General features: G+C 42.5%; 2 protein-coding genes and 1 non-coding gene across 3 annotated transcripts; 1 reads left to right on the forward strand and 2 right to left on the reverse strand.

The window, feature by feature from the left end:
* Nucleotides 1–1,310: 1,310 nt before the first annotated feature.
* Nucleotides 1,311–7,581, forward strand: lgals8a (galectin 8a). Its single transcript, XM_040018453.1, has 9 exons — nucleotides 1,311–1,440; nucleotides 4,810–4,898; nucleotides 5,009–5,216; nucleotides 5,338–5,460; nucleotides 5,540–5,605; nucleotides 6,022–6,048; nucleotides 6,372–6,460; nucleotides 7,015–7,180; nucleotides 7,269–7,581. Exons 1-9 carry the CDS (start codon nucleotides 1,402–1,404, stop codon nucleotides 7,425–7,427), a joined length of 966 nt encoding a protein of 321 aa, XP_039874387.1. The 5' UTR covers nucleotides 1,311–1,401; the 3' UTR covers nucleotides 7,428–7,581.
* A 239-nt stretch (nucleotides 7,582–7,820) lies between these two features.
* Nucleotides 7,821–11,009, reverse strand: LOC120725479 (ribonucleoside-diphosphate reductase subunit M2). The gene is made up of 10 exons (XM_040018444.1): nucleotides 10,587–11,009; nucleotides 10,402–10,470; nucleotides 9,889–10,035; nucleotides 9,699–9,815; nucleotides 9,482–9,615; nucleotides 9,294–9,388; nucleotides 9,071–9,204; nucleotides 8,876–8,980; nucleotides 8,660–8,773; nucleotides 7,821–8,267 (listed from the first exon to the last, which is right to left on the reverse strand). Exons 1-10 carry the CDS (start codon nucleotides 10,674–10,676, stop codon nucleotides 8,115–8,117), a joined length of 1,158 nt encoding a protein of 385 aa, XP_039874378.1. The 5' UTR covers nucleotides 10,677–11,009; the 3' UTR covers nucleotides 7,821–8,114.
* LOC120725587 lies at nucleotides 8,343–8,478 on the reverse strand. The gene has a single exon (XR_005694153.1). It is a non-coding gene; the product is annotated as a small nucleolar RNA SNORD94 (small nucleolar RNA).
* Nucleotides 11,010–20,720: the final 9,711 nt, after the last annotated feature.

A 20,720-nucleotide genomic window follows, 5' to 3' on the forward strand; every position in this document is an offset into this window, starting at 1 on the left:
GACTCTTCAGTTTCACATCTGTAACATCTTTCTAAATCACCGTAGTCCCATCATTTCAGGCCAGACAAGGCTGGAAGTGAGCGACTTGCACTGGACAGCCTAGCCAATGATGTGCTGCTGCTGTCACAGTTGCAGATGTGTGGAGATGGAGATGATCTTCATTTCTGTACAACTCATCTGATCTGAATTAAGACTCTGAGGCTGAGCAACCACAACCGTGTATAAATAGACTGTTGGGCTTGTTTAGTCTTAAACAAGTTTTCTGAGAATCTACAAAAATTTCCCCAAGTGTCCCCAAAGTTTTTACCCATCATGGTTGCAGCTTCCTGAAATGAAGACAATGGATGATCAGTTGTTCCACTGACTTCTCTACACAAAGAGTTGTAGAGGGAACAACAGCCGTGGCAGTCTGTCCTAAAACAACAGCGGTAATCTGCACATTTAAATATTTCAGATATTATTCTCAAAAATGATCAATATTTTATTTTCATAATGAAGACAGCACTGGTGTTTCTAGTTTAATTAACAAAAACCCTGCAGTCCAGTGGTGGGATGGCATCTCTTTGTGAGACAGAATTGGATGTACTCATGGGATATGTAGTTTGTACTCAGTGTACACTTTGAGGTCCAGTGTTGCATCTGTTAAACTGACAGGCTGCATCAAGTTGATGTCAAGGTTGCCAGCAACATGTGATGTGGAGGGTCAAAGGTTAAGGATTTTCCTTTAATTTGTCACTCACAGGAGGATGTAAGGAAGGATATAACCCGTCTTTGTGTTCTGGATAAAATTCAAAGGCTGGCGCTTCAGTGTTCATACGTTATAAACATGTGTGTCAGACATGATGATAATATTCATCTCTTCTTTGTCCTGGTGGCTGACAGCAGGTTTGGAGATAATTGAGCAGTTATACATTTTATTCCAAAATAAATAAAAACATTTTCCAGAAGTTTTTCAGTGTTAATCACTCAGCAAACCACATTTTGACAATAATGTTCACTGAGATGATTTCCTCATTTTTTGTTTTAATTTTTAATTTTGTTTTTTTTCTCAGAGGTCAATCGGAAACCTCGCAGTCTCCCATCAATCATTTATTGGAACCAAGAGACTGATTTTCCACCAAACCTCCGCAGTCTCTAAGGAGAGGACAGTGACGTCATCACCAAGGACCAAAATGTGTTTTACATAACAACAGTTTAGACCAAAAACACGCTTTTTAGTTTAAAGTGGGTTTAACTATATTTCTACGAGAATTCAGCTGACATTACTGTGTACTCTGATTTTATCTTCGGGTCTGTAGTCTTTGGTCTTATCCTTGAACACGTGGTCCGCGTGACGTCATAAACGGAAGTAAACAAACGAAGTAGTCAGAAAGAGTTGCGGAGACGCTATTCTGCGCAAAAATGTCGCTTTCCAACCCGAGGCAGGTGTTCCACAACCCGGTAAGATATCCTATGGTTTCGAATTGATCTCTGTCATCAGTTTTCATTCTCATTTTCAAGGATAAATCGATTGTTGATCGACGATGCTTCTGTGAAGGGACCAGTTAGCATTTTAGCTCACCTAACAGCCTTAAACAATGACTATCTTATGTTAAACATTCTTTTAAAAAACATTCGAAGTGTTTTAAATACACTGACAAACAACGGAAAGAGTTCGGATTCAATATCATCCGCTAAAAACTTTATTTATAGAAGCTTTGAAGCAAACCTTTGGTACTGCCGCACTGCGGAACACACGTTCAGAGAGGCTGGCTTGACATAAGTTTCGGTCACATGAGATGCTGTGTGGGTTAAGCGTGTTTTTGTTTTGTTTTTTCAGGCTGAATTAGAGACCATGTATTTAAAGTGTGATTTAAGTATGTTTGGGTTTAGATGTGAACACATCAGAGACAATTTGTAAAATATCTTCAAAATTGTATTCAGTTTGGCGACGGTGTTTTGGCTCGTTTGACACTGATTATTTATCATGAATCGTTCTTCTACATCACGTGTGACATCGTGTAAATATAATAACTGACCCCTGGGATTCCGGCTTTAGTGTCATCCACTGAAAACTTTGTTTCGTCAACCTTTTTGGACAAACTGTGTTAAAGATTAGTGCCTCCGCCCAGCATCATTTTTAGAGTCACATGTCACCCTGTTCGTGTTTTATTTTAGACCGAATTAAAGAACAGGTCGGCACAGTTTGATTTGATCTGATCTGGTGGGTTGGACATATAGAAAATTTAAAATATGCAAAAATTTTAGTGGGTTTTCGTCTAGTTTAAGGAGTGAGTTCAATTAATTTCAATTCAATTTTGTCTATACAGTGCCAAATTACAACAGCATTCGCACTTTGTATTGCAAGGCAGACCCTACAATAATACATAAAGAGAAAAACCCAACAATCATATGACCCCCTATGAGCAAGGACTTTGGCAACAGTGGGAAGGAAAAACTCCCCTTTTAACAGGAAGAAACCTCCAGCAGAATCAGGATCAGGGAGGGGTGGCTATCTGCTCTGGGGAGGAAGACAGGACAAAGACATGCTGTGGAAGAGAGCCAGATATTAATAATAACTAATAATTAAATGCAGAGAGGTCTATTAACACATAGTGAGCAAAGAAGAAATGCCCAGTGTATCGTGGGAATCCCCCAGCAGCCTCCACCTATTGCAGCACAACTAAGGGAGGATTCAGGGTCACCTGATCCAGCCGTAACTAGCAAAAAGGAAAGTTTGAAGCCTGTATTTAAAAGTAGAAATGGTGTCTGTTTCCTGAATTCAAACTGAAAACTGGTTTAGAAGAAGAGGGATCTGAAAACTGAAGGCTCTGCCTCTCATTCAACTTTTAAATACTCTAGGAACAACAAGTAAGTCTGCAGTGTGATATATGGTACATATGGTACTATAAGGTCATTAAGATAAGTTGGGGCCTTATTCTTTAAGACCTTGTATGTGAGGAGCAGGATTTTGAATTCTGTATTTAACAGAGTGCCAATGAAGGAAAGCCAGTATAGGAGAAATCTGCTCTGTCTTTCTGTTACATTTTTTATAACTTCTTCTGAAATGTAGAGGAGATATTTGTGCATGAAGATTGAGAATGGAGAAGATTTTTTTTTTTTAAATGATTCAAACTAAAAGCAAAAAACTCCAATATGAATAAAACATGTGACTCGTGCAAAAAATTCAGTCACCCCCCAGGATAAAATCTACTAATGAAAGCAGGAAGAAAATGTTCACAGTGAACAAGTGGAGGTAAAAACAGGCCTTCAGATCTAGACAAATAAAACCTGCAGGAAGTCTCGACCTGCTGAGAGAACAAAACCAGCTTTAAATCAGTGACTCAGCTGCTGAAAGCTGCCCTTCATAAAACCGCTGATATGATTATTAACAGTCAAAAAGAAAAAGGTTTGAATTCAGCTCAAACATGTGAGAAACAACAGAGATTCTTTGTTGGGATGTTAGCAGAGCTGTGGGCAAAAGTAAAGTAACTTGAGGACTGTAATTCAATTCAACTTTCTTTCTTTAGCACCAGTTTACAATTACAGTCGTCTTTGGGTGGACAGGTCACCCAATTCAGGTCCACCTATAAACTTATATATTCTCCTGCAGGTGGAGCACTGTTTGAAGTTTAATAATGATCACATGACCAGAGGTGGGACGTAAAGTACAAATACTTTGTTGGTACTTGAGTAGTTTTGTTTTTTTTTCTGACTTCTTTTTATTTTCACTCCCTACATTTGAAACAAACACCTGAACCTTCTGCTCCTCACATTTTCAGAACGGACTTCAGGTTTGACGTCTTTGGGGGAGTTATTATTTTATCACTGTGAGCCTCAAACATCAAACTTATCTGAGCCTGAACAGAAACACATGACAGGCAGTCCTATTCGTTTATTAGTCCCCTGAGGATGTCACATGAAGACCAGAACCACTGCAGGTGTCCGTAAACTGCGCTTGCAGTACTTCAGCATCTAGTTAGCCAATATGAGCGAGCACTTTTGCCACCTTTGCACATGACTCGTCACACAGTCTTACTGTGGTGACTCAAGTGAGCTAGCAGGTGTCTTTACCTGGAGTCAGAATCGTTTGACTACAAGTGCGGAACAAGCTTAATGAGAATACTTTGGACCTGAAAGCGGAACTGACGGCCTGATACAGACAGACAGTCCAAAGACCTGAGAGCATATTATCTACTGCTCTGCTTTTATTTTAGTTATTTTTTTATACTCAAATCAAAGCTGTCTGTGAAGGTTCGCAGTGATCCAGGTCATGGTAGTCTAAGGAGCTTGGAAAGAAAAGCGACTGGACATCTTTAAGTTTCTTGAAGACGTTTCACCTCGTCTCATGGAAAAGCTTCTTCACTTCACTTCTTCACGTTTCTTGAATCTGTTTAGACACGTTTATTTCACTTTATTTCAAATCCACAGACGTGGATCTGTTCTGCATACAGGGTAACACATTCGAGCCCAGGAGGGGAGACACACCCATCCCCGGGTCAGAGCCCAGGTAAACAGGAGGGTTGTGTCAGGGAGGACATTCGGCATAAAATCTGTGCCAAATCAAACTTTTGGAAAAACCTCTAAATATATGAAATTTGTAGATGCGTGTAAACAGGTGGAGGTTTTCTCTGAGCGTCTCTAAGTGAAAGCAGGAGGATTTCTGTGATTCTCCTGTTACATTCTAATTTCAGATTCTAATCTGATCAGCTGCTGACAGAGGTTTGAGCTCTGGTTCATTCACACCGATCTAGTCCCTCCTCTCAGGTGTTTCTAGGTGTTCTCTGTGGTCATCTGACCCTCCTCATGTTTGTGGTGTTCTGTCCACAGTCGATTCCCTTTGCTGGGACGATCCTGGGTGGGTTCTTGCCAGGTGAGATGGTTCTGATCAAGGGCTCTGTGCCGTCTGGTGCTGACAGGTGAGGATGCCGATCTTCATCATCAATCAGATATTTTAAAAAAACAAACGTCAGAGTCGGGGTGCAGATTCTTAAAGCGGAATCTTCTCTCTCTGTTCACTGTCTCACAGGTTCCAGGTGGACTTCACCTGCGGCAGCAGCGTGAAGCCGCGGGCCGACGTAGCGTTCCATTTCAACCCGAGGATCAAAAAGTCGTCCATCGTGTGCAACACGCTGACGAAAGAGTGCTGGGGCCGCGAACAGATCCACTACGAGATGCCCTTCAGGCTCGAGGTCGACTTCGAGCTCATCATCCTCATCCTCCAAGACCAGTTCAAGGTGAGAGACGAGCCGACCAATCAGGTGTCAGAGAAGAGTCAGCACGGCAGAACTTTAGTTTAACTGTTCAATGCGAGTCAAACTGGTGTCCAGCGATGTGTTGTTTTCCGTGCGTGTTCAGGTGGCTGTGAACGGCGCCCACCTGCTGGAGTACAAACACAGAGTGGAGCTGGAGCGTGTTGACACCATCAGCATCTCAGGAAAAGTCAAAGTTCAGGCTGTGGGCATCCTTTCCCCGAGCTCAGTGAGTGTCTCTGTAACCCGTGGCAACCTGCAGCTTTACCATCAGAGGGTTAACCTGTTTGTTTGTTTGTTTGTTTCAGAGCCCCACCTCTCCCGCTGGCAGTCCGCCCAATAAGGACACAGACGAATCAGCAATAATTGATCAGGTGTCCTTTCAATATCTGTGTTGCATTTCACTTGTATAGTTTTATGTTAGCTAAAGATTTGAAATCACTGTCTGATAGCATCTCTGGATGGCTGGCACTCATAAGGATTGTTTTCTGTGGAAGAAAAGTCACATGATCTGTGAAATGCCTCCAAATTTGAAAGCCCCGCCCCACCCAGTTGATAACCAGCTTGGTGTGAACTCTGACCCTCACTGTTAGCTTAAGTGGATCATAACAGAAAGATAATGTGGGTATCTTCATAGCACAGGACACGAGTCATCACAGGGCAACGGAAACGTGGACCTTTCTGGAGAAACTGCGTCTGTTTTTTGATCAGCGTCGGATGTGGTCTGATTGGCTAGAGTTATGCATCAGTCAATCAGATTTTAATCAGATTTTTTTTCCATGCGTTTCAGCCAGTGTTCTCCTCATCAGGTGATTTGGTGAGTTTTCCTGATCAAATCATTGATTGATGATGCATTTATTTCTTACAATAACAACAGTTTAATACAAAGAAATTTGAATGAATTATTTTTAAAGCAGTCATATTATATCAGCCCACATGGTTGGCCTGAAATCACATTTTGGTAAAGAAAATGATTTATCGTATTTCACCGATTGATCTTACATTAATCAGTGAGATCACTGATCTTATTTGATACCAAATGATCTTCTAACTTTTAACACAGATCTAAATTTATATTTAAAACTATAAAGCCAAAAAAAGGGAAATGTTTTAGTGTGTCTGACTCCCTGTTTCCTGCAGAGTATCCCGTTCAGAGGTCAGCTGGTTAATGGGCTGACAGTCAGACGCAGCATCATCATCAAAGGAGAGACCAATCAGAACGCAGAGAGGTAAGGTAATAAACAGCTGTGGGAGCCCAGTACAGAAACTGATCAAAGCGACAATCAGTGAGGCATCGATCAGAACTTAAATTAACTTTAGTTATAATTTTGTTCTTGTTAATAACAACATAAGTTTTATATTCTTAAATTCATAATAAATTAATCACAGCTTTGTGAATACAGGCTCTGATTTACAAGCTGACTCCACAAGCTGCTCAGAGACATGTTTGTGGGGTTTAGGTATTGTTGAGCCGACTAACACAATGAAAACCTGACTGTGATGAATAACTTCTTCGTAGTAAACCTGAAGTCTGGCGCCAGTAGAAACTAATTAGCTTAAACTGAAGTGCAAGTTTAAATAAATAATGTTTGGATTAAAGTCACTGAAACATTTTCAGAGTTTACAAGTTTTATTTAAATATAAATTTAAATTGAGTTATGTGACCGTCGCTTGATCATCACAGACCACCTTGCATGAACCTGCAGAGAAAGTAAACATGAAGCAGTTCAGAGTTTCGGTTTAGGCTTTCATGGCTCATTAATGACATCACTTCCTGTTACAGTTTCTGCGTGAACTTGCGTCCAGCGACCGGGTCCGACATCGCTCTCCACCTGAACCCTCGCTTGAAGAAGCGTGTCTTTGTCAGGAACTCCTTTCTGTCTGACTGCTGGGGTCATGAGGAGATGGCGCTCGCTTCCTTCCCCTTTACTGCGGGGCAGTACTTTGAGGTGACCTTTGACCCCTGCCCTAACATCCATGTTGTGATGTTTTTTTTTTTGTTTAGTTGTTTTTAAACCTGCTGTCATCTCCCCACAGATGATCATCCGCTGCGACGCACAGCACTTCAGAGTTGCCATGAATGGGCAGCACCAGTTTGATTACAAACACCGCATGAAGGAGCTGAGCGCCATCAACCAGGTGGAGGTGAAAGGAGATGTGACACTGCTTGTCGTCAGAGTCCTGAGCGCCTGCTAACCATCATGAACACAAAGCCATTACGAAGGAAAAAAAAACAAAACAAACCACTGACTCCGTAACAAATCATTTAACAGATTCTAACTTAATTTCCTCTTTTACTAAAAACCCATGTCTTGTTCATTGTTTTCAAAATAAAAGTCTGTCATTCCTCGCATCTGTCCAGCTGTTTTGTTCCAAAAGCAGCTGCTGATGATAGTGGTGCTGGCGCCACCGCAGGGACCAGATCATCACCCAGCCGTGACGCTGGGTCAGATGTTGAGTTCAGATTAGTTTTCTCTATGAACATATGACTTTCTAAGTCAAATCAAATAAAACCTGAGGAACCAGATTTTAAAAATGTTTTAAACTTTTCAGTTCAACTTAATGTCAGAAGAAAAAGACCAGAGCTGGTTCCTGTTCACGGAGTCATTTATTAAAGCTCAGTATTAAAAATACACTTTAAAAAAAACAAAACAAAAAAAAAAACAACACAAAACAAAAATGTAAACTGTACACATTTAAAACCCTGACATATTTACACAGCGCTGAGCCGCAGCGTTAGATTTGATCAGGTCTAATGCTGCGGCTCACAGACTCACAAGTCTGTAAATAAAGATTCAGTTCATCATTTGACCCTAAAAGTCCAAGAGTCTGTTCCAGCATGCACTGGGACGGAGGTAGTGTGACGGCAGGGACGCTCCACCATCAGAAGTCAGCGTCCAACCGGAAGGTGTTGTCCGTGGGCGTCGCCATCACACCCATCCTCTGGTACTCGCCCACCCGCTTCTCAAAGAAGTTGGTCTTTCCCTCCAGGGAGATGTTCTCCATGAAGTCAAAAGGGTTCTCCACCCGGTAGATCTGCACACAGAAACACCATGTCAGTCAGCTCCACCCACTGCCCCCACCCTGAGGTCACCCGCCCCCACCCATGGGCGAGTTCAGATAGGCGTCTGTGTCGCACTGCCGCTGCCCATCAGAAAACCACTTGTCCTCTGATCAGACTCTGCAGCAGCACTCAGCCCCCATCACCGGCTGAGGTCCGTACCCCTGCGCACTTCATCATCACTCACACCATCACCTTCATGTCGCTCTCTGAGGTCAAAGAGTTCCTAAAATGTGTGTGTGGAGAACTGATCATTTTTTTATTTTAAAAGTTTAGCTTGTCACTGAGATGAGTGCAGATGTTTCGTGATGCTGTTTTTCTGCCTTTAAGTCAGTCACATGATCACATGACCTGTGTGGGGCGTTACCTTGGAGAAGCCGAGCTCCAGCAACAGTCTGTCGGCCACGAACTCGATGTACTGTTTCATCATGTCGCAGTTCATCCCGATGAGCTTGACGGGCAGAGCGTCAGTCAGGAACTCCTGCACACAAACCAATAAACCCATTAAAGCCATCCTGAACCAGTAAATCCACCATGAACCAGTGGGCCCAGCAGAGCAGCTGCAGGTGAAGCTGGGACTCACCTGCTCGATCTCCACGGCACTCTTGATGATGCTAATGACTGTTTCCTTGGGCGGTTTGTTCATCAGGTGTTTGAACATCAGACAGGCAAAGTCACAGTGCAGACCCTAAACGCAGCAGGCGCACAAACACACACGTTAAGAGTGACATCATCACTGGATCAATACCTGCGATCCGACACCAACAGGGCGCCTCACCTCGTCTCTGCTGATGAGCTCGTTGGAGAAGGTCAGGCCGGGCATCAGGCCTCTCTTCTTCAGCCAGAAGATGGCGGCGAACGAACCCGAGAAGAAGATCCCCTCCACAGCTGCAAAGGCCACCACGCGCTCTCCTGCAGATCAATAAACAGACAATAATCAATGAAGCTGCTTGAGGTGGAACCATTGTGTCAGGTGGCCTAATGGGCAGCAGCTTATGTACCATAGGTGGCGTTCTTGTTGCCGATCCAGTTGAGCGCCCAGTCGGCCTTCTTCTTCACGCACGGCAGCGTCTCGATGGCATTAAACAGGTACTCTCTGAGGGCGGGAACACATCGTCACTCACCAGTTAGATCAGTACAGGCCAGTTAAGCCACTACAGAACAGTATTTGGCCCCGCCTCCTGCGTACCTCTCTTTGGGGTCCTTGATGTACGTGTCGATCAGCAGGCTGTACATCTCCGAGTGGATGTTCTCCATGGCGATCTGGAAACCGTAGAAACACCGGGCCTCCGTCACCTGCACTTCCTGCATGAAGCGCTCCACCTGTTGGTCAAAGAGCGACAACAAGAGTGTTACAGCGGTCCATGACCTCAAAACGATCTGTAAGAGCAGGCGCAGCGGCTCACCAGGTTCTCATTGACGATGCCGTCGCTGGCAGCAAAGAAGGCCAGCACGTGGGAGATGAAGTAGCGCTCTTCGTCCTTCATGGCATCCCAATGCTGCAGGTCCTTTGACAGATCCACCTGCACAGAAGGAGCACGTCAGCATCACTGCGTCCAGCATCAAGCCCCGCCCCATTACAGGAGCTTTACCCACCTCCTCTGCCGTCCAGAAGGACGCCTCTGCCTTCTTGTACATCTGCCAGATATCATGGTACTCAATGGGGAAGATGACGAAGCGGTGAGGGTTGTCCTTCAGCAGAGGCTCCTCCTCCTGCGAGCTGCTGCTCTTTTTCACTTTGGGCTGAAGACAAAGATTATTGCTCAGGATTATTGATCAGCTTATTCATCGATTCTGGAGCAAAAACAGTGAAAAGTTAAAGTTTGCGCAGATTTGCTGCCTGTATCGTTCACTGATCTGAAGGTGGTGGACAAAATAACAGAAACGGCATAAAACCTGAACACCACAGCAGCTCTTCCTAATAAACTAGAACCCTGAACCGACCTCAGCCCTGCCGCTCACTGTTGGCGCCAGGGCCACAGTTTAGGCGCTACATCTGCACAGTAACAACCACGAAGCTGCCGTCAATGAGCTCAGCATCGACTCGGTCCGCTGATATGAGGAATCCGCTAAAAGTGCGAAGCTTCCTGCGGCTTTTTTCTCACTTACCGCAGCAGCGTCGAAGATCCTCCGCGCGGTTTGGGACGCCAGGATGCGGCTGCTGTTCGGGCCCGGGGGCTGAAAGGAGACACAGATCGTCAGCACACACAGCGACTCTTTATCAATACCTGTGATTGATCGGTGACGTTAGAGAATCGGCGGCCTCTGTGAGCGGGAACCTGAAGCAGCCTCACCGTGTTCTCTTTGTCCAGAGACATCTTGTCCAGCTGCCCGCTGAGGGTCTGCTCGTTCTTCACGGAGAGCGGGGAGCGCGCGGTCAGCATTGTGAATTCGCGGGTTCGAAAGGACGAAGAAAAGAAAAAACCTAAGAAGCTAAAAGTTGCAGAAAGCAAAGATAGCAGCAGCAGCGGACAGACGGAGACAGTGAAAGGCTTCTGCTGCAGCTCGCCCTTTTATTGGAATCTTGGCGCCAGAACTGCTGGCCAATACGAGGAGTCCTTTTAAACCGTCGGGAGGGACCAAGCCAGTCAGGTAGTTGGTGGCGGTAATGCAACATTTTGCTGTTTGCCAACTGCCAGTAAACCCTATACGGAAGAAGAAGAAGAAGCAGCCAGTCAGGTCGAGAGAAGTGCTCACGTAACCCCTAAACGATTGCGGGAAATTCAAACTCTGTTAGCGGGTTACAAAACTGTAGGTAACCGCTTTTACAAAATGATTAAAACGAACGCTTACGAAACCTTTCAGGGCTCCTCGCATTTTTTCATATTAAGCATTTTAAACTGTGATTCTAAAAACACGTTACAATGTCTCTCAAAGAAAACAAAAAGCTTCTGTAATGAGACATTAACGCCGAAAGAGTCAAGATTTACATCTGTGTTCGTGCAGTTGAGTTTAGCGGATTGTTCCAAATCATGTGGATCCTCATATGGACATTGAATAACTGATTTGTGCTTTAAAGTGTCTGTCATCAGGGCTGTCGTTTAAACTCACATTAAAGCTCAGTCAACGGCGCCTTTTCTGCTTCCCTCTCATCTAAATGAGCTGTCACCATGGAGATTTAGCGCCAAAATTCACGTAACACGCCCGACATTACAATAACTCTCTATTTACAGGCGCCCTGTGTGTTTGCATATCAGAGACTGGCATCAACAAAAATCTGTAAACATGCAATATGTAAACGAAAAACGAATCTGCAGGAATTAGTCGGTTTCTTTGAGTCACTCGAGCAGAAATAAATTGATTTAAAGGCTGATTTATGTTTTGTATCTTTGATCTGAGCAGCTTTCAGCCTCTGAAGACAAACTTTGAGCTTCACTTTCCTCAAAAATCAGACCTCATCAAACCCATATCCAGCTGGAGACCTTCCTGTTACTGCTTCCGGGTTATCTGATTGGCTGCAGGAGAAAGGGTCGCTCAGTTTCGGCCCCTGGTGTCCGGGATGGACAATGACTCAGTTTTGCAGTTACTGTCTGCTACTGAGCAATAATGGTCATCAGTTGGATCAATTTTAATCGAACTGTAAACATATTTGATCATAACTGAATCTGTTTGGTGAGAAACCCTTACGTGACCATCTATGGTCACAAAAAAATAATGAACAGATATTTTAGAACAGCCTAGGTGGTTCTAGAAGGAAATTAAATAATTAAGTTTTATTAAATAATGCTAAATAATTGCATTGCAGATATGATACTTACGTACAGTGTTTTATTAAGTGTTGTAGTAGAAATCTCAGTGTTAAATGATGATAAAACATAATGTTATTTTTGTTGTTGTTCAATTAAAAATAGCAAGTTACCACAAATTGTTTGACTCACATTCACACCTATGGGCAATTTAGATTATTCAGTTAACCTATCCCCACAAACTGCATGTCTTTGGATGGACACCCGGAGGGAACCCACGCAAACACTGGGAGAACATGCAAACTCCACACAGAAAGACCCCAGGCCTTATGGTGGAATTGAACTGATGTTGTATACTATAATCTGATTGCTTCATCACAATGTGCCTGAACAGACTGATAGTTACTTTTAAAGTATTGCGAAAATATGAGATCAAAGCAAAGCTGCCAAAAATTTTATTAGATTATGAAATTCTGTGTTTTCACAGATGAAAATGCTTCAGTCTTGTTAGAGAACACTTAGCAATACTAACATACTAACAGTGAAAATTATGTTTAAAAGGTATAATGTTTACAACATCTTTTCTCATTGGTTATTTTCTCAAAGAATCAAAAATATCACTTGATCTGACCTGACAATTGTACACTTGGGACTCCTCAGGTGCTTCACTCCTGAACCGCACAGTTCGTTGTGACTCAAGTCCAACTCTCTAAGACTTGGACAAGGAGCTGAGAGCTGAGGACAGAGCTTCACAGCTTCTCTCTGAGAGTCTACAATTTCTCAGCCGGAAGAATTAATAAGAAAAAAAATAAGACAACACTGGTTTTAACATGTAATCATGGTACAGGAAGAAGTATATTCTGCAATATTTAATCTTGTTTTGGTGATGGTTAAAAAATTCCCTTCCCAAAGTTTGTTTAAGATAAGATAAGATAGATCTTTATTAATCCCTCGGGTGGGTTCCTCTGGGAAATTCGATAAGTTAAGCAGTTCAGTTTAGTTAAGCAGTTAAGAAATTTGACAGTTTAAAGTAACGTAGATAGAAGTAAAACATAACGCATAAATTAACCTGTATTTGGTAGCTACAATTCTTATTTTTTAAATTTCTGAAGGAATAAACAAATGTACATGTTGATCTGACCTGAGAGTTTCCAGTCTACAGTATGAACTCTTGAGTCCTGTAGACAGTTGCTTCACTTCTGAATCCTGCGAGGTGTTCTTACTGGGAGCTGAGCGCTAAAGAAAGCACTTCACAGCTTCTCTCTGAAAGATTGCAGCTCCTCAACCTGAAAAGTAAAATAGTGGACAAGAGAAAAAACAATGTGTTAAAATATTTTGTCAGAACTTCTGAGTTTGTGCGTTTTTTAACTCTTTGCCCTTATCACAATAAATCCCTTAGCTTCCAATAATTTACTAATTAAATAAAGAAATATAAATACTCCAAGAAAAAAAATTCAAATAAAATGACTAGATTTTTTTACCCAACATAGGTAATGGGAAAGAAAATGAGTGGTGACAGTGTCACAGGGTACTGATTTAAGCAAGTTTACCATTAAAAAGACAAAAACAAAGCGACTGAAACACACACACACACACACACACACACACACACACACACACACACACACACACACACACACACACACACACACACATTCATTAGCCTAATACTGATAGCAGATGACCCTACTTAATTACATTTACAAATATTGAGTGTGAAAAGCTAAAGTGCCAAGAGTGCAAGCAGAGTTGTTGAGCTGTTTGGGGCAACCAAAAACAACCACCACAGTCTTATTCTCATTTAGACATATAAAGTTTTTAGATCACTTAAGCAGTGGTTAAAATGACCCTTTGTCATTTTCTTTGACTGGAATATAGTGTTGAATGTCATCGGCAAACAGTGATAACAAAAAAATTATACCTTTCAAAAATATGTCCCAAGGGAAACATATATAAATGGGGCTTATAAACTGAATAGAAGATTCCTGATGCTTTTATCTCTTCACATTTGGATTATTGTTATGAAGTGTTTTCTGGTTTGATTGAAGCATCTATTAAATGCCTTTTTCAATCTGCCCTAAATGCTGATCAAAGGTTTACAATTCACTCTGTTTTCTTAATCACACATCACACTTTTAAAGCTTTTGCACTGGCTACCTGTTAGGTTTAGATTTCAATTTAAAATATGGATTCTTACTTTTATGGCCATATGGGTTGAGGCACCCACTTACTGAATGGCTCCGAGCTTACACCCTAGTTCCTGCATTTACCCATCTAAAAAATAAGGGCAACTGGCCAAATTTTCAAACTTTAGTTTCAAAAACGTGGAATAGCTTTGTGTTCATTTTATTTGATGTATGTGTCTCCCTATTGTTTTGGGGGCATTGCTTTGGTTTTATTGATACTACTGTAAAGCACTTTGTCTGTTTTGTGTTCTTACGAAGCACTAAAACCCCACAATTTACTTACTAAAGTAAATGTAATGTCTATTTGGCAAACAGATATCAAATCCAACAGTGTGATCTAACCTGAGAATTTCCAGTTTACAGTGAGGACTCTTAAGTCCCCGAGACAGCAGCTTCACTGACAAACTGCAGCAACATGTTCTGAATAAAAAAAAATCAGAATATCAGTTAATGCTTTAAAGTTTACATGACAATTTCTTTCCCCTAAAGAAAGACTGGTTGAATACATGTTGATTCTTTTAAGACATTATTAAACTCTCCATTCATCCAGTCGCTGTAATCTTTATAGAAATCTGCTTACTGCTCTGCAGTTGATCGCCCAGCTCCTCCTGCTTCATTCTCCTCAAGAAGTACAATGCGATTGTCATGAATGACTCTGTGCAACTCCTCTGCTCCTCATCCTTAATCTTCAGCACCTCCTCATCCTTCCTCTGTCTCTTTGAGCAATTTGGATAATCTGGACTCAGAACCTTCTTGATCTTCTTCCGCTCATTCTTTACAAAAGTGATGATGATGTTGTCCTCCAGCTGCTGGAACAGAATACTTTATGAATGACTCAGTCAGACTGAAGTCAAAGAGCCAAACAATTGATCCATGTAGGACACTTTGATAATCTAATATCTTACCATTCCTGCTGATCCTTCACCTTCAGATCCCCCCTGCCACCTGTTCCTGGATGAAAGATTTCCTCACAAACCAACCTCAATCAGTCCAACTTGGGCCCAACCTCTCAACACCAGTGTCACTCAGCACCGGATCCCCACAGGATCAGCCCCCTTCTGTGCACCTACCCACCCAACCAACGCCATCATCAAGTATGCCAATGACACCAATGTGGCTGGGCTTACCTCTGATGGAGATGAGAGTGCATACAGGGTGGAGGTAGAGAACTTGTGCTCAGAAAATAACCTGAAGCTTAATGTCCTTAAAACAAAAGAACTCATCATTGATTTCAGGAGGCACAGACAGGTTCACTCCCCTCTCAATGGAGAATGAGCGGAATCTGTCTCCACCTTCAGGTTTCTGGGCATCCACATATTTGCTGATCTCAACTGGACCCACAACACCATTGACCTAGTAAAGAGGGCCCAGGAGCGGCCGCACTTCCTCCATGTCCTGAGGAAGAATAACCTGGACCAGAATTTGCTGCTGGCCTTCTACCACTCCTCACTGGAGAGCGTGCTCTCCTCCAGCTTGATGTCTGGTACTCAGGGGCTACGAGTAAGAACAGGAAGGCTGCACTGAGGGTCCAACCAACCCTGGAGGCCATCGCCAGATCTTCCTGTCTCAGGTAAACCAGGGCCATCACAGGTGACACCTCACACCTGCCCACTACCTGTTTGACCTGCTTCCCTCTGGTCAGCAACTCAGGTGAATCAGGTCCCACATCTCCAGACTTACTAACATTGTTTAGCTAGCTGCACTGGCACTGGAAAATCTGCCTGTTAGTTGGAATGTTCAGGCTTGTAAAATACCCCCTACAGGTTTCCTCCCTCTTGAGTGTTTAATTTTGAGTAATATTGTCTAAAACGTTTGTTACCCTGTGATCTTGTGTGATGTGTCCAGATGCATCTTCTGTTGACGATTTTTCTGATTGTTTATTTTTTTGAATTAGAGGACAGAACAGTTTTCCATTTTATTGCTATTTAAAAAAAAGAAAGAAGGTCTATTTAGATTCTGTGTTTTTAATGAGTTTACAAATTATTTCTGTTGGCATGTGGCTGAATCAGAATCAGAATACTTTATTAATCCCTAAGGAAGGGTCTCCAGTTTCTTCACCTCCTGAAGTGCATGTTTCAGTGTCTTAGTTTTTTATATGAAGAGTATGAAATTATTTTACCACTCCAGACCACCTTTACATTAATGTATATGCAGATAAAGCTGGTGTATTGTTCCTCTCTAAAAAGGAAATCCATTGTTCTTCAGAATAATATAAAAATTCAGGATCTTTGACTTTTTTTTTTTAATAGAATAAATGAATTCCTTGCTCAGTGGCTTCCTTTGAGATGCTGGTTAAAGACTAGAAACAACATCAGATGTTCAAAACTGACAGCTATCAGTGAGTTCAGAACAACAGCTCCTCTTTCTGCAGTACAGGGTTGTTGGCTTACACCGTTTAAGTACACACAGCTGGGTCCAGGTCCAGGTTTACATTACATCAGGAAAGAATCAACTCAGAACAACATCTCTGGGCGGAAGCTACATCTCGGATCAGTTGGCTGCGGTCGTGAGGTCTCAGAATCTGCTATGTGAGCAAAAAAGAGTGACATGACCACAGAATCGACGGCTAATAACATCACGGAGAAACTCGCAGCGATTAACGGGAGATTGAGAGACCAGTGTCGGAGTGTTAAAAACAGCTTGAAATTCTCATGAGTTGTTTGCAAAATAAAAATTACCATCATAATGCGGCTACCCCTTCGGCGCCAGCTGTGGGCTCAAGGCTGGAGCTGAACAAAAACTCCCTGATAACGACTGTGTTGAGTCTGTTCCTTCCCATTCCTACAAGGCCACCTGGGTTGGCTGGAAGACTGTTTACTTAGCCTGGCGGGGCGAAGGACACTGTCTCAGCTGAACTATGGACACACACACACATACATATACTGATACTGATAAGCACTCACTGACGCATCACCTTCCCTATCCAACGCCACCTCCAACGCTTACCTCCCTCATGATGTGGACATCGGGTCAGCTGGAGGCGCAGTCGAAGATTGCAGCGGTCCCAGATCAGATGTACACACTGGAACTCTTTCCCATGTTGCTTGTCTTTGTTTATTGTGCTATGGTGTGTTGATACCTGTGCATTCCTGTATTATCCTTTTGTGTTACACATTTCAATGTTTTTTTCCTCGCTACCTAGCCTGACCTGTCTCCCCAATGTGATGTTTGTATTGTATGTACGGTCGGAAAGGTCTGTCATCTTGGTTGTGGGCAAAAGACCTGCAACTGACAAATAAAGGCTATCTCATCATCTCATCATCATCATCAGGTAGGTTCCTGCGAATATTGATAGAGCAGTGATGTGAGTGCTGAGCTGTGACCTGGAGAACAGTCCTGACAGTCAGAGATTGTCCTCTCACCTCCGAGCTTTGGTCTGGCTCTCATATTCCCCACACAGGGTGGATTCAGGGGTAGGAACTCCCTCCTCTCTGTGCTCACACTGCTCCATGCTGCTGAATTCACATTCACATCCGCTCACGCTCACTTTCTAAGTTCAACTGCAGAGGAAACACAAATCATTCATGTGCACATCAACTGAAGTCCTCCTTTCCATCATGTGTGTTGTCCAAATATCAGCCACTTCTTTTCTGCTTCCTCTCAATGTCAGCTGAATGCAGTTAGACATCAGTGCGAGGCAGAGGAAGCTGCCATCAGCTGCTCTACTTCTACTATCAGTCCACTAGATGGAACCATGAAGCTGCAGCCCAGCACACGCAATGCATTCACGGACACACAATGAATCACTGTGGCTGGAAGCTTCAGTCCATTAATATTCAGTCAATTCAAAAAACAATCAGCAGTGTTAAAAGCTTCACACCAATTATTCCAGCTTAGTTTACAGAGAACTGTACACACAGTGATTTACTGTTAATGAGAAGCTTCTTCCATCCCGTCTCTGAGCTCAGTCAAACCTGCTACCAAACATTACTTTCATTATTGATTAGTCTGCCAGTTTTCTTCTATACTGAATGTTTTTCCATCAAATATCAGTTAGAGGTTCCAGCAGCTGAATTCAGAGTCATCAATATGAAAATATCCAGTTTAGTATCATCGAAACAAATAAATCCATTAAACCCTGCCAGCACATAGCAGTACATTTCCTTCATATGTATAGCAGAATGGAAATTTAATGGCGAGATGATGTGTTTTTTCCCCAGCAAATAAAAACACAACACAGTGATCCAAAGTTTGTCTTGAAATGAGAACTGAACATTTTTGCTCAAACATTACAGAGAAGAAACAAACTTTGAAAGTCAAATGCAGAGACTGATCTAGAAGTCTGTGCAGCCATAATCAGAGCTGATTGAATCCTCTAAATACTGAGGAAAGGAGCTTCAGTGTTTCCTTTATTACCTCCTTTAGTAGAGGAGACCCTGAAGGATCCTTTATAGAGGCAAAAGAGGCCATTACATCCCATTATTTATAGCGGTACACCATCAGACCATTCATGGAAAGATTAGGAAAACTGACCAACTGAGTCAGTAAAATTTAAAGTTTGCAGATGACACCACACTCATTGGGCACTTCTCAGTTAGAGATGAGTTTGGCTATAGGAGGGAAATACAACAACCTGGAGCTTCTGCCAAACAGTGGAGATGATGCTGGACTTCAGATTGAAAACAGCCCTTCCAGATCCCATTTTCCCGCTTGCCTGCCAAATGAGTAGCCATTATTTCCCAGTACCTAAAGTGGGAGCATCAACATCAGTTCCCTCATCACGAAGGAAAGCCATGTGTGCAGTAGCCAAAGCTCCCAATCCAGGAGCATCTACCACTGACTGGTCAGCATTCTTTAAATCTTTTCTGTACTTGATGCAGAAAAACACCAGTGTTGAGGCATTTTAAGAGTCATTTTTATATTTGTCATTAGACATGAAAACAAGAAGCCACATCAGAAATGTTCTGCTCCAAAGGTTTGTTGTCAGATTTCCATCTGGAGAGGGGTGTTTGGCTTCACCCCTCTCCCCCAGTGTCTCCTCCCTCCATACCCTTGTTTTGTTTTGCAAATTGAAATATTAAATGTGTCATTTATTGAAGATTTGGGGTAGATTTTAATCTGTTTGGGGGTAAAATAAATCATCTGAACCCACCTTTTGAAATCATTTGTGGATCACAGTATTTTACTGCTGAATAATATTCCCCCCATGTGTTAAGGTTTACATGTTTTTTGTTCAGGTTTTTAATGTTATGTTTACTTTTCTCCAGCGCCCACTGGACATTTGCCATAACTGAGCCAGATTAGGCTCATACATATCTGCTCTCAGGGGTAATACTTGTGATTATGTCATAATCGTTTGTATATTGTTTTATTGCCCTGTAGTGCGTTTAATACCTCACATTACCACATGGCGTCACTGTTTCCCCGCCCACGTCCTCCACCAGACTCCACTGTTTTTTCTTCTATTTTTACTTTATATTTTACTTTGGCTCCAGCCGAATGTCGGTCAGTAAGACAAAGGGGCGGAAACCATTCCACACAGATGACACGCCCCCTCTCACGGGCCAAGTCATGACGCCGTGCGCTCCCATTGGTCACACCCCCTCAGCCCCACGTGGTGATTGGATGGCGGTTGCTACCTGGTGGTGTGGGCAGGGAGCGCGGAGCGCAGGTTGTGTAACTCTGCTGTCGTGGAGCAGAAACTTCACACACGGAGGAAACGAAACTGTGAGGCCGGAGAATTAACCTCATTTATTTCCATACAGCGCAACGAAGCCGCCATTTTGCCCAGTGAAGGACTTAAAATCAGGAAAATAAAGAGGACTGGCTGTGATTTATTTATGAATGCCGCTGACTGAACACGGTGGGCGTTTAAAATGATCCAAAAAGACAAAAAATAACAACAAAACATACGAGTTTCTCTTGATATGTGTGAGGCTCATTTTTTATGCATTCGTCTGAATGTATAAGAACAACAATCAGAAAAGTGAGCGTGAATGTTTGCATGTGAATGAAATGTTTCATTTGTAATGTGATATTGGATTGTGAGCATTAGCTAACCTTCACACAGAAGAACCTGTGTTAGTTTAAACAGTTTATTATTTATTAGCAGTAACCTTTATAAATGTCCACAGGGACTCTGGTTATGTGCCATCCACAGGCGTCTTATTGACAGCTACGATGTTTGAAGAATAACACTCTCATTAACGATGTCGAGAAAAAGAACTACTCTACCCACAATCCTAAACTCAAAAAGTGATGTCTCTGATTGGTACAGGGTGCTGTTTCCATGGAAACGTTTAACAGCAAAGTCAAAAAGTGGGCACTGCAGTCAGGAACAAAACGCAGCCCCAAATACAGTTACACACAACAGTAAGTACACAAATTACACACTGTATTTTGTTTTTACTGAAATCAAAAAAATTATCAGAGGTCATTCGTTGGGGTTTGCAGTGCACTTTGGGATGAGCAGTTCCAATGGTCATTTTTTCCCGTCCCTTTCCTTTTGTTTTTCTCCTAAGCGCCAAACTTTATACCGGAAAAATATAAAAGCATTGACTTTGTGGTGTCCGACTTGTTTTCACATTTAGACTAAAAATAAAAAACAGTCAACCAA

This window comes from Simochromis diagramma, unplaced genomic scaffold (assembly GCF_900408965.1).
Source record: "Simochromis diagramma unplaced genomic scaffold, fSimDia1.1 OVJJ01000802.1, whole genome shotgun sequence".
Lineage (NCBI taxonomy): Eukaryota > Metazoa > Chordata > Actinopteri > Cichliformes > Cichlidae > Simochromis > Simochromis diagramma.

Coding starts and splice junctions, on each gene's coding strand:
- lgals8a (XM_040018453.1), top strand. CDS start 1,402: ATGTCGCTTTCCAACCCGAGGCAGGTGTTCCACAACCCG. Junction 5,217..5,337: donor TCCTCCAAGACCAGTTCAAG/GTGAGAGACGAG, acceptor GTGCGTGTTCAG/GTGGCTGTGAACGGCGCCCA. Junction 6,049..6,371: donor TCTCCTCATCAGGTGATTTG/GTGAGTTTTCCT, acceptor TGTTTCCTGCAG/AGTATCCCGTTCAGAGGTCA.
- LOC120725479 (XM_040018444.1), bottom strand. CDS start 10,676: ATGCTGACCGCGCGCTCCCCGCTCTCCGTGAAGAACGAGCAGACCCTC. Junction 9,205..9,293: donor CAACAAGAACGCCACCTATG/GTACATAAGCTG, acceptor ATTGATCTGCAG/GAGAGCGCGTGGTGGCCTTT. Junction 8,981..9,070: donor AGCTCATCAGCAGAGACGAG/GTGAGGCGCCCT, acceptor TGCTGCGTTTAG/GGTCTGCACTGTGACTTTGC.